The sequence below is a fragment of the Gopherus flavomarginatus genome, chromosome 8 (genome assembly GCF_025201925.1).
Source record: "Gopherus flavomarginatus isolate rGopFla2 chromosome 8, rGopFla2.mat.asm, whole genome shotgun sequence".
NCBI lineage: Eukaryota > Metazoa > Chordata > Testudines > Testudinidae > Gopherus > Gopherus flavomarginatus.
The window spans coordinates 54,787,906-54,801,213 of NC_066624.1; the positions used below are offsets into that span (position 1 = coordinate 54,787,906).

At 55.2% G+C, this 13,308-nt stretch overlaps 1 protein-coding gene across 1 annotated transcript in view; it reads left to right on the forward strand.

Annotated features, from left to right (window-relative positions):
- Nucleotides 1–10,675: 10,675 nt before the first annotated feature.
- The window catches only part of SHROOM4 (shroom family member 4), a 68,130-nt gene continuing 65,497 nt past the window's right edge, over nucleotides 10,676–13,308 (forward strand). Inside the window, exon 1 of the mRNA XM_050965748.1 lies at nucleotides 10,676–10,860. Within this exon, the coding sequence (XP_050821705.1) occupies nucleotides 10,723–10,860 (138 nt within the window). The 5' untranslated portion in view covers nucleotides 10,676–10,722. The remainder of the gene's footprint in view (nucleotides 10,861–13,308) is intronic.

The following is a 13,308-nucleotide window of genomic DNA, read 5'->3' on the forward strand; positions in this document are numbered from 1 at the left end:
GGATATTTTGAGGACACAGGAATGCCAAGTGGTCCTTTTCCTGAATCTTTGTCTAACTCACTTGGTGGTGGCACGATACCGTTCCAAGGACAAGGAAGAATTTGTGCTTTGGGGAAGTTTTGACCCTAAGCTGGTAGAGATAAACTTAGGGGGTCTTTCATGGGGGTCCCCACATCTGTACACTAGCGTTCAGAGTGTGGAGGGAACCCTGACAGGGCCACACATGGAGCCCAGGGGAATCTGAGCCCCAGGGCATGTGCACATGGAGCCCAAGAGAATTGGGCCCCCAAGGCATGTGCACATGGAGCCCAAGGGAATTGTGGCCCTGAGGCATGTGCACTTGGAGCCCAGGGGAATCAGGGCTCCGGGGCACATGTACATAGAGCCCATGCATATCGGGGCCCAGGGCATGTGCACATGGAGCCCAAGGAAATCTGGGCCCTGGGGTATGTGCACATGGAGCCCAGGGGAATTGAGGTCTGAGGCACATGCACACGGAGCCCAGGAGAATCGGGGCCCGGGGCACATGCACATGGAGCCCAGGGGAATCGGAGCCCTGGGGTATGTGCACATGGAGCCCATGGGAATCAGGGCCCTGTGGCACTGGCCTCTGTCACTGGAACATGGTGACGCCACACACCAGTTCCCTGGAGCCCTTTGTTACATGAGGGTGTTTGGTGTCCCCAAGGGGTGGGTGCTGTGTTTCATGGTTGGCACCTGATTTGCTCAAGGGCTCCCTGCAGTGCACTGCCTGGAGTAGCTAACCATGACGAAGGTTCCTGTGCGGGGCTCAGGACAGTGCTGCGCTATGGCCATCTCCATCCCACAGAAGCAGTTGAAGGGATTTCATCTTTTCCGTGGCGAAGGATCAGCAGAGAGGATCTGAGCCCTAATAATGCCAGCACCTGAGGACTCCCCATCCTGCGAGTGGGAGAGAGGCGACTTTGGCAGAGCGTTGGGCAGGGAGACCCATTAGAATAACTGGGATGCTGCAAAGGGACATGGACAGAGCTGTGTGAGGATGCAAATCAGGGGGTTGTGGGATGGGATTGAGGGGCATTGACAGAGCTGTGGGGGAGCCCAGGGCTGAGAGAGGGATAGCAGGGGGCTGCAGGTTGAGATTGAGGGGAATTCACTGAGATGGGTTGGTGGAGCCCAGGCCCAGGATAGCAGGGGGCTGCATTTTGGGACTGAGGGGAATAGGGTGGGTGAGAGGGGATGGCAGGGGAGCCCAGGGCTGGGAGAGGGATAGCAGGGGGCTGCAGGTTGGGATTCAGGGAAATTGACTGAGCCTGGGGCAGTGGGAAGCCCCTGGCTATGGTAGGATGGCTGCTATGGGCCAGCACTGAGGTGAATCGGCAGAGCTATTTGGGGGAACTCATGCAGCCCCAACGTACTCGCTTGGGGACTGTACTGCCAGCCCCTCCCTCTCAGCAGGATTGCCTACTGCTCAGGGTACAAATGTTTAACAGAGGCAAAGCTTGCCCACAGGCTCTCCCTATCCCTTGGGGTTACTGGCCACATTACCTGCCTCCTGCCATGTGCTGGCACTCACTGGCTGGAGCATGGCAAGGGCAGGGCAGCCATGCCATTGACCAAGGCAATCCCCTGGGGCTGAGCTGGGCCTTGTGGCTGGAAAGCGGCAGCACCTGGACTCTCTGGTGGGTTAATGATTAGCCTGGTCTCATGACCCGGGGAGGGCTCTGCAGGTGGCTGGCAGTTAATGGGGTGTGTGTATGTGACAGTGGTGCTAGTGGGGCCAAGGGTTCCATGTGGGAGCCCCTGGCCTCTCCTCTCCTGCTTGACAGGCAGTGGGGCAGGGAGCTGGGGGCGCTGTCACCCCTCGCTGGGCAGCGCATAGTTATTAATTAGTGTCTAGGACCAACTGGGAGCAGTTATAAAACTGCCCTTGTTGTTGATCCTTTGCAAACCTGGGGAAAGTCCAACTCCCTAGGACGCAGGGGGATAATTAACAGAGCAGGCAGGACACATGCATCTCCCAGGAGCAGCATGGGGCTGGGAAGATGCTGAAGGTGCCAAGAATTTGCTCCCCTGGACAGTGGTGCCCTACAATGCCCCAGAGGGTTTGGTGTCAGACAGTCAAGCCTTGGGCTCTGTGCTGTGGCCCCTGCCTGCTAGGCTGCATGCTCTGCTCTCCTTGAAGCAGGCTCCAGAGATTAGCGGGATAGCCAGGGAAACCAGAGCTTTGTGCCAGAGGCATCCCCAAGAAGGACCAGGAAAGGACCTCAGGGAGAGCTCAGAGCCCATGGCAAGAAGGATTCAACAACCCTACAGTAACAAACTCACCTTCCCGGGCAGCCCTATGGTGACAAACCTGCCTTCGCCTGCAGCCCTACAATAAGAAACCTGCCCCACAAAGCAGCCCTACAATAACAAACCTGGCAACCCTACAATAATACGCCTGCCTTCCTCTGCAGCTCTACAGTAAGAAACCTGCCCCATGGAGCAGCCCTACAATAACACACCTGGCAACCCTACAATAATATGCCTGCCTTCCTCTGCAGCCCTATAGTAAGAAACCTGCCCCACGGAGCAGCCCTACAATAACACACCTGGCAACCCTACATTAACACACCGGCCCCATGAGGAGTCCTACAATAACAAACCTGCCTTCCCCTGCAGCCCTACAATAACAAACCTGCCTCATGAGCAGCCCTGAAATAACAAGCTTGACAGCCCTAGAATAAGAAACCTGTCCCATGGAGCAGGCCTACAGTACCAAGCAAAGATGTACCTGTGCTGGGGGGGAAGCTGGTAAAGGAAGCCAATGTCAGTTTACAGCTTCCTAAAGCCTCTGAACAGAAGAGTGATAAACAAGGCTTGCAGTGTATGGCAGACATTTTGATAAAGTGCATTCAAAAGCCCTCAGCTGAGCTAGAGAAGTGGGAACGGCGGGGGATGCAGCCAAATGGTTCCCCCAGGCCATGCAGCTTCGAGATGGAACACAACGGCCATCCCCTGCCTGATGGAAAAGTTGCAGTCTGCCCCACTCTCGGCTCTGCGCCATCCTAGACCGCATGGTGCTCCCGTTCCAGAATTCCCTCTTGGGGCTGGCACTTCACATGCCACAATGCCATTTTGGAGCAACAAGAGCAGGCATCATCCCAGTGAGCTCCTCAAGCTATGGAGTGGAATGGGGATACCCTGGGCCAGTGTTGCTTATCCATCCAATATACCCAGGGCTGGCGCTACCATTTAGGCAGCCTAGGCAATCGCCTAGGGAGCCAGAATAAATGGTGGGCGCCGTTTTGCCGGAGGGGGCGGCAGGCGGCTCCGGTGGAGCTGCCGCAGTGGTGCCTGCGGAGGGTCCGGTGCTCCATGGCTCTGGTGGAGCTGCCGCAGTGGTGCCTGTGGACGGTCGGCTGCTTGCGCGGCTCCGGTGGACCGCCCGCAGGCACGACTGCGGCAGCTCCACCGGAGCCACGGAGCACCGGACCCTCCGCAGGCACTACTGCGGCAGCTCCACCAGAGCCATGGAGCACCAGACCCTCCGCAGGCACTACTGCGGCAGCTCCAGCGGAGCTGCGGGACCAGCGTGTGGGGCGGTGAAATTGCTGTCTGCCTAGGGCACTCAAACCCCTAGCGCTGGTCCTGAAAATACCCCGGAAGGACATCTCCTTGGCCTCAGCATACAGATCTTCATGTATTGCTGCTGCAGGATGTATTGACTGCAGCTTGCAGATGCCTAAAAGTCTGGGCAGTTCCACATGGGTTCACTCCCGTGTGATTAGTTTGATATTTCCCATCAGTCAAGCCCTCCAGCTCTCTAATCAGTGTTCCACAGGATGCAACGTTCCGTTCCTTGCCATGGATGGATTTGAATGAGGAACCTCCTAAGTTAGCTCCCAGACCTTTATACAGACATGGGCAGCGAACAGAGACACAGGGACAGGTGTGAGTGCACTCGCTGCTGATGTGCATTTGTCCACCTGGCACATCAGAGCTTGGCTAAGATGCCTTGAGATCCTGGGCTGCAGCCTGCTGGCGATGCACAGAAGCGAGATGTCTTGTGACTCCAGTTGTCTTCAAAAGCGCAGGGTGCACAATGTTGTCTCTGCAAGTGAGGGGAGAGGAACCCATTGTCTCTTTGTAAATGCAGCTGCAGACGGAACGTTTACCAGCTGGAAGCCAGTTGGTTTCAACACTGAGTATCTGAGAACTGCCACAATCCCCTGGGTTTCAAAGTGCTGTGCACAAAGGACTAACCTTTAATCTCTGGCCCTTGGTTCAAGCCTATCATGGGGCAAAGCAATCAAAGGCCTAGGAGGAAGAGTCAGCCAAGAGCAGAGATGGTGAAGGATGAAAAGATTCAGGACCATCACACAAGGAGTCCTGCGCCCAAGCTAGTGAGCTGCACTGAAGTCAAGACTGTTCTTTGGAGGGCTAGGTCCTGAAATAAAGTCACCTTTATTCCTGAGCAGAGATCAGAGCCTGCTGCAGGAGCTGGGTGAGGTTTGCTTTGATGGCTGAGCTAATCTGTTCAGGGCTTGCAGTGTCTGTGGGTGGGGTGGGAAGGGCCCTGCAGTGGGCTGTCATCACCTGAGGGCAAGGCTGCCCAGAGGATTCAGGAGGCCTGGGGCAAAGCAATTTCGGGAGCCTCTTCCATAAAAAAAAGTTGCATTACTATAGAATACTATATTCTCATGGGGGCCCCTGTGGGGCCGAGGGCAAATTGCCCCACTTGCCTCCCTCCTCTGAGCGGCCCTGCTGAGGGAGCTGTGTTTAAGTTCTTCATTCACTGGCCACAGCCTTTGCCGAGCTGGGCTGATCACACTGCAGGACACAGGGCATCTGAGACATGAATGCAGCTATCTAAAAAGCCTCAGTTTCCTCCTGTCCCAAGGTGGACATGACATGTGTATGTGAGGTTGGAGCTGGACCTCATGACTGCTGTATGGTACTCGGCATGATGCAGTGGCTCTGTGCAGCTGTCTCTGCACCACACTTCCAGAGAATTATTAAACCTCTGACCCAGCCACAACTTCTGTGCATGACAGCACTGCATTACACTGGCCATTGTGTATGTGGAACTGCTCAGCTGTGTGTCATAGGCCCTATCCTGTTAGCACCCAAGGAGATTCTGCTCAGACTCAAGTGGCTGAGGCCTGTGTTTTCGGAGTTGGAGTGAGTGTTGTCTCCAGCAAGATACCAGCTGTCACAGCACAAAAACACCCGTGAGATGCTGGGGCTGTAGACGAGTTATTTTAAAAACACAGCGGGAGCAGTAGGAATTGGGGAGGGGTAGAGGTGGGGAACTGGAGGGGTGGACAGGAGGCTCATGAGACAGAAAGACAGTAAGGGAGGCCAAGTCACTGAAGCAACATAGCCCTCCTCCAGGCCCCTATGCTCAGCAAGCCTCCACTCCCATGCCCAGAAGACATGCGGGGCACTCATTTGAACAGACAGAAGCCTGTGGCCCAGAGGTCAGTGGCTCACACTATGCAGAATGACCCTCTGGCAGCTTCTGGTTTTTGTACAGCATTCTCCTCCAGCCAGAGGACACAAAGTAGCAGAATCTTTAGCCTCATCCCCGTCCTGCAGCTTTGCCATCCGTACCCTCCAAACAAACAGCATCCAACAGGGCAAAGCAACAACCGCAGTAGCTGGTCTGTCCATAAAGCCAGACACTATGGCATCTGGGCAGCAGTTTGTCACTCTGAGGACGTAAACACTGTAGCCCAAACAAGCTCCAGATGGGACAACCTGCAGCAGCTCATCAGATGTCCCCTGCCCTGCTCATCAATGGGACTGGCCCCTGTTACCTGAGAGCTGCGGTCTCTCCCTCCGCAGCCATGACCCCTCTGCTTCACTGGGCTGCCAAAATTGTCAGGGAGGCCCAGGAGAGCGGAGACAGGGTGTGCACAGGAGCCTGACCTACACCCCCGAACTCCCTGTCACTAGAGAAGAATTGTGCTTGGCCTTCCTGTGGGTAAATATGCAGCTATGGAGAACACCCCTGCCACTCCTCTCATGAGCATGGCCTAGGCACCTTCTACAGGCCTGAGCCTAGTAGGCCCAGCTGCACCTGACTGGGTCAGCATGGGGGCCCCTCCCCGCTGGGTCTCTGAACCTCCTGCTGGGAGTTAACCACACACACTGCTGGTTAGCTGGCTGGGGCCCCCCTCCTGGGGGCCATGTTCGTGTGAAAGGCATTAGCCATCTGACGGCAACACCATGCAGTGGGGCAGGACCAGGATAAAGAATCTGTGTCTCGGTGTAACTGCAGAAGCTGTAGGGAATGATCAGACTAGCCAGGAGACCTGGGCTGGCAGGTCGCTCTGTGAAAAGCATCCTGGGGTCTGGAATTACCATACCTGGACAGGTTGTGATTTTGGTATCCCCGGACAGCCAGCCTCTCCCAGCAGTAGGTTCAGGCCTGACTCAGAGGGAGAAGCACCCTGCTGAGTCACTCACACCATGTCCTGCAGCAGCTGGGGATTTCCCAGTGGCCTCCTGTCCCAGCACTAAGCAGTCCTGGTATTGCATAATTAGCGAGAGCTAACAGCGAGACACCCCAAGGCAGCAGGACTGCAGGACCAGATTCGTTTTCCCCTGTGGTCTCCCACACACGAGCATGCATTCCTCTCAGCCTGACATCTGGCACGTCAACCCAAGAAGCGTCAGAAGAGAAACACGGTTTCATCACTTCCCCATGGTTTGGCCGAGATCATGAGAACCAGACAGGCCTGAGTGTTAATGACAATGCAGTGACCTGACCAGGGGCACTAGGGGAGACAGCAGCACCCACCAGCCAGTAGGGGGCACTCTGTGTATCCATGCACACCCATCTACCCTGAAGATGGGGAACACAGAAATGGGCCACATGAGGCTGGGCCCCTTTTTGCATGGGGAGAGGTTTTCAAAACCTTGGCCTATTTAATCTGGAAAGGAAATGAGTAAGAGCAACAAGCGGGGGCAGGACCTTGGCTCTGCTACTGATTCACTGTGTGGCTTGAGCATTGCTCTGTGCCTCAGTTTCCCCATTTAGAAAATGGGGATAATGACACTGACCTCTCGCATATGAGTGCTGCGAGGATAAACGAACTAATGTCTGGGCTGTGCTCTGAGATGCTCTGTTGAGAGGGCTGAGAGAAAGACAAAGGATTATTATTTATGAATGAAGTCTGAGAGAACCATATATGCACTAATAAATGGCACAGCAAATGCGAGCTGAGTGCTGCTATTTACCCTCATCCCACAATGTACAAAGGGGCAGCTGGCAAAATGAAAAGGTGACAGTGGATTAGAATCAAAGAAATCCTAGAATCAGAGAGGAAATACTGGTAGAATTCACCTGTGGAACCTGCTGCTGCTGGATAGTACCACATTCCACTTGAGACCTTGCCAGACAGATATGATTTACCTGGGCAGTGTTCAGATGCTATGGGCACTAGAGCAACCCCTGAGATAGACAGTGATTGATTAGGGTCCAAATCCTTTGCTGGTGAAACTCCATTGACCTCAATTATATTACACCAGCAGAGAATTTGGCCGTAGACATTGATCTGGTATTAATCCTCATGCTTCAGGCTTAAGCCAGTCTGTGTGAGACTAGGATAAGACCTATTGTCAGGGGCAGATCTGCTACCAGAGGGCTCTCATCTCTAACATAGAGGGCAGATTATCCCACATATGCTACTGTAGGGGGCTCATACCTTCCTCTGAGGCATCTGGTACCAGCCACTGTGGATACTGGGCCAGATGACCCTTGGGTCTGATCCAGCCTGGCAATTCCTATATTCCTGTGAATGAGAGCAGCATCTTGCTAGGACAACCGTTACAAAGGTTCTCAATTTTCATGCTTCTGGGTATGCCCTGATCCTCTGATGGGCTCAGGAAGGAATTTTGACCCCGAAGATTTGTCACAGGCTTTTCCTGCTTCTGCTAAGGGCCTAGCATTTGCCACTGTCAGAGCCAAGAGACGGAGATGGACCTTCAGTGCATCCAATACATCATTGGTCATGTTCCTGTGCTAGTGCACAGCATGGTGAGTTGGCACTCTATGCTCCAGCGGTGTGATCTGTCAGCTGGAGGGTGTGGCTTGATCCCAATTCACCTAGGGCATGTGCTGGGACCTGCTCCATCCTATCCCTGTGGCTTTCAGCCCATGAGTGGCTCCACAGCGCTGCTCTTCCCCTGCTGGCATGTGGGTCTCAGTGAGGTAAGGGCAGAGACCTGTCAGATGCTTTCAGTTGGCCAACCCCCTGCTAATGTGACCACGAAGGATGCAGGCAGGTGGATCAACCACGTCAGAGGGACTGGAAGTAAATACTTCTGGGGTGGGCGTGGAGTGTTCTCAAGCTGGTGATGTCTCCCTTTTGCCCGGATCCTCCTGGGTATTGAACTGAAGTGAGGAGCAGATGTGCCCCTGAATGTGCCACCTTGAAAACATTACTGTGCAGGGTGATCTCCTCCAGCACTTTCCCTACTCCCCCCATCTCCCTCTGCCTTTGAGAAAGGGTACGGCCACTGTGGGAGCTTTCCTGCCTGCCAGTCACTCAGGCCTGAAGCCAAAGCAGAGCCACGTGCTAGGATCCCGTGCTCAGCAGGCACTCTGGGGAGAGGGAGATGATTGCTGGCTTGAGGGGTTCCCCCGCACTCCACCCCAGGGAAGGGCCCAGCACATCCCCAGAGAGCCCAGCTGGAGATGCTCAGGCCCGGTGCCCATGGCAGCTTTGCTAGTGTGTGGCTCACCCCTCTGGCTCCTTTGCAGCCTGTTGCCCAGGGCAAAGTGGATTCACTCCACCTCAGGAGGAAGGATGGAAAGTTTTCAGGCTGCTCCAGCTGCCCTGACAGCCCCAGGATGAGGCAGTTGCTTGGTGTGTCCTGAGAGCGACTCCAGGCAGGGCTGAAGTGAAGCACTCTGCAGCCAGCAGCAGAGAGTTAAACTGCAGGGGGGCAACCCAGTGATTTTCAGGGTGGCCTGTTCAGGGGCACTTCTGATCCTAGCTCACAAAAATGATAAACTTAATTGAAAAGAAATTGCAGAAAGGCCAGGCAACAGGTCCTGGTAACTATGGCAACAGCATAGAGTCATTAGCCCCTGAGGCAGCACTAATGTTAGAGAGGAAGGATGGTCCAGTGGTTAGAGCCCTTGTCTGTGAGTTGAGTGACCTGGGATCAGCTCCGTGCTGTCACAGGCAGCCGGTGCGCCTGTGGGCTAATTGCCTAGCTGTACGATGGAGACAATGGCCCGGGCTTCACTTCACAGGGATGTGGGAGAACGAATCCTTGGCAGTAGGGAGGGCAGGTACTATGCGAATGGGGGCTGGGTAGGTAAGCAGCTAATTTATGCTGGCTGGCCCAGGATCAGAGGAGCATGAAGGAGGTTTGGTGCAGCATGGCCTGTCTAGGGGATCTGGGCAGCTTTATTTCCTTCTCCAGTCAGGATTTGTTTTTGAAACTCACCAGTTAAAAGTTGACCAAGAAGCAAAAATACCCAGCATTACCAGGTAAGGGCCATGTTTAGAATACCACAGCAGAAAGGTAGCCTGCAGACGAGGTGTTGCCTCTTTCAGCTGGTTCTGTTTCACTCCGTGCTCATGGCCAGCTGGGACATGCGCATGTAGGACGTTCTGAGCAAGACAGTGAACATGCCATTGCAAAACCATATGAGCGGCCAGCCTGGCAGCTGGGACTGAGTCATTATTTGCATTCCAGTAGCACTTAGACTAGACCTCAATCAGGGTGAGGGCTCCATTGTGCAAGGCACTGCAGACATGTGGGGAGGAATCTTGGCCCCATCAAAGCTCTCCCTGGGGCCAGGATGTCACTCCTGGCCAGAGACAAGCGCTGCCTTGCAGTATTTGCAATTTAATGAGAAGGGAGGAGGGAAAACAGGGCACAGAGAGGTTATATGGCTTACCCAAGGACACACAGCAAGTCAGTGGCAGAGCCAGGATTAGCCAGCCCCAAGTCTCTTGAGTCCCTTCTGCCCCTGCCTGCCCTATTCACTGAACAATGACTGAGCCTGCTTCCCAGAGGTGGAGATTGGTTTTCCAAGCACATAGGCTGCAGGCATTTCTATATATCTACACACACATATATCACCATGGGGGTACACACAATCACCTGTCAAACTTCTACTCACCTGGAGGCAGCATTATAGGTGCGTGCCACGTGTCCCTGAGATGCAGGCTCTCTCCTTGGAGGCTGGGTGCAGCCCATGGGGCACTGGAGAGGGCCAGGAATTGTTCTGAGGAGTGAGCAAAATATCAGTGGCTTTCTGGTTATGGCCAGTTCTCCTGAGAAAGGCAGGACAGGAGGATTAGGCATGTTTCATGCGCTGTGCAAGGCTGATTTTTACACACACAGACACGAGGATGTGCAGACACACATACATCCTGCAGTATACATCCCTAGACAGCCGTACCCACACAGATCAGTGTGAATAAGGAGGTACCCACGTGCCCAGGTACATATAGCCACATGCACACATGGCCATGCACTCACACACATCACACGTGTGCTAAAGCTCCCTATGTAAATACACCCCAGTCCACGCCCGCAAGCGGAAAGTGTGTAACAGTGAGGCCGGGGCCAGCCCCGCGCCCCACCCCGGCCGCGCCTCATTGGCCGGCCCCCGGGGCTGCCCCAGCCCCCGCTCGGCCCCCGACTCCGTCACGCTGCTGGCTGCTCCGTGTCATTTCCTCCTCCTGCCGCTGGAGCCCGGGCTGGCCGAGGGATGTGGCGCTAGCGGCCATGGAGCCGCCGGAGGAGCGCACCGAGAGCCGGCTGGTCTCCTTCCAGTACGTGCACGTGCAGCTGCAGGGGGGCGCGCCCTGGGGCTTCACCCTCAAGGGGGGGCTGGAGCACGGGGAGCCCCTCATCGTCTCCAAGGTAAGAGGCAGCCGGGCGCGGCCGGCAGGGGGCGCTCTGAGCCCGAGAGGCGCCGGGGCGGCCTTGTCCCGCTGCAGGGAGCCGGGGCCGGCGGCGGGCCGCGCCTGCTGGAAACTTTTGTCTGAGAGGCGGAAAAGCGGCTCTGCAGCAAACCTGGGGCTGGGAGCTGGCTGCGCCGGGAGCCGCGGTCCCTGCCCCGCTTTGTTCGCCGGGGCGCCCTGGCCGCACCGGGAGCGCGGGCTGTAGCGGGGCCGGGCTCCAGGCGGGAGGGCGCAGGGAGCTTGGCCGGGGCTGGGGATATGAACACGCGGGGTCGCCCTGCAGAGCTGGGCGCCGGGAGGAGGCTCGGGACGGGAGTGGCCCCGGGACAATCAGGCAGGCCGGGGAAGGAGGGAAGCGGCCCCGGGCCGCGCGGCGCGGCGCTGGAGGCGGGTCTGCAGGTAGCTGGGGGGGCTAGTGGCTGCTCCGCACTTAATGCAGCGTTGGTGGCGCGGGGAGCAGGCCAGTCCGAGCGCCCAGGGAGGCGCTGTACGGCAGGCAGGAGCCCCCGGCGCTGGGGTGGGCCAGGCGGACCCTCTGCCCTCCCCACGCCGGGTCTGTGCTCTGGGGGAGCGGGGAAGAGACTCATCACCCACCCTTCCGAAGCCGTGCCCGGCCTCCCATCCCCCTAGGCTGGCTGTGGCAGCCCCGAGCCAGGATGCGGGCGAGCTGAGAGTGGAGGGGCGGCCGCATAGGAGAGCTGTGCCAGGGGCTGTGCAGAGCAGGGTGGGCTGGGCTGGCCGGAGGACTAGGGACACTGGGGTTGGGGGAAGGCTTCCTGGGGTTGAGTGGCACCGGGCTGCGCTTCACTCCCTGTTAACGGGGCAAAAAAATTCAACCCCCAAAGTGTTCTCTCCTTGCGGAGCCTCTGGGGGAAGAAGGGAGCAGGAGCTGGGGTGGGTGCCCTGAAGATCCAGGTCTAAGCTCCTGTCAAGGCCAGAATGTGGGTGAGCGACAGATTTTAAAACAAGCTTCGCTGGGAACAGTGTGTGTCTGGCACGGGAGGAGGAAGAGCTAAGAGAGACTAATCCCTCCTCTCCGTCCTGTGCGAGCCATTGCGAGGCATGGAAGTGGTTGCCAGTAGCTGTCTCACATGCAGTCTGCTGTCTAGCTCCCTGGGGCTTAGACAGTTTACCAGAGGCAAGGGTGAAGAGCACAGGAGTGGATGCAGAAGGCCGCGGTGGGGTGGATGGGACTGCTCCCCGCCACCCATGCCTAGGAATGAGGAACTCATCTCTGCTTGTTGCGTCGGGGCTTTGTCCGTTGATGAGTCCCTCTGGCTAGTCAGTGTTTGAAGCTGAGCTTCTTTAGCTGCTGAAGTGGAGAAGGGACTTTTTCTCTTTTCCTCCTCTAGATCTTAGCTGCTTGGAGGGAATAGGGGTCTCTTGTTACTCACCCCCCTCACCCTACTCACCATTATTGTGGGTCCTCCTCTCCATGTGCCTAACTTCTGATTCTGAAAAAGATGTGGGGGTGGGGTGGATAATCAGCTAAATGTGAGTTCCCAGTGTGATGTTGTGGCTAAAGGACCTGTTGTGATCCTTGGATGCATAAACAGGGGAATCTCAATTAGGAACAGAGAGGTTATTGCACCCCTGTATTTGGCAGTGGTGCACCCCCTTCTGGTGCCTGCAATTCCAGTTAAAATAGAGAGGGATCAGAGATTAGAAAAGGATTAGAAAACCTGCCTTGTAGAGAAGAGATGCAAGGCGCTTGATCAAGGTAGCTTAACAAAGAAGGTTAAGGGGGGAGCTGATCACAGTCTAAGGCCACGTCCACACTACAGAGTAAAATCGAAATTAATAAAATCGATTTTATAAAACAGATTTTATAAAATCGATTTTACGCGTCCACACGAGGGCACATTACTTCGGTGGTGTGCGTCCATGGTCCCAGGCTACCATCGATTTCCGGAGCGGTGCACTCTGGGTAGCTCAGTAAAAGAATGGGACCAATAACTTCGATTTCCGTCCACACTAACCCTAAATCGATTTAGTAATATCGATTTTAGGGTTACTCCTTTCGTTTAGCTGGAGTACAGAAATCGATTTTAAGACCCCTTAAAATCGATTTTAAGTGCCTTGTAGTGTGGACGGGTACAGCGTTAAATCAATTTAACGCTGTTTAAATCGATTTAACGCTGTAGTGTGGACCTGGCCTAAAGGTACTTACATGGGGCATGACTATTTAATAAGGGGCTTTTCAGTCTCGCAGAGGAAAGTCTAACACAGGGGTCAGCAACCTTTCAGAAGTGCTGTGCTGAGTCTTCATTTATTCTCTCCTTTAAGGTTTCGTGTGCCAGTAATACATTTTAATGTTTTTAGAAGGTCTCTTTCTATAAATCTATAATATATAACTACTGTTGTATATAAAGTAAATAAGGTTTTTAAAATGTTTAAGAAGCTTCAT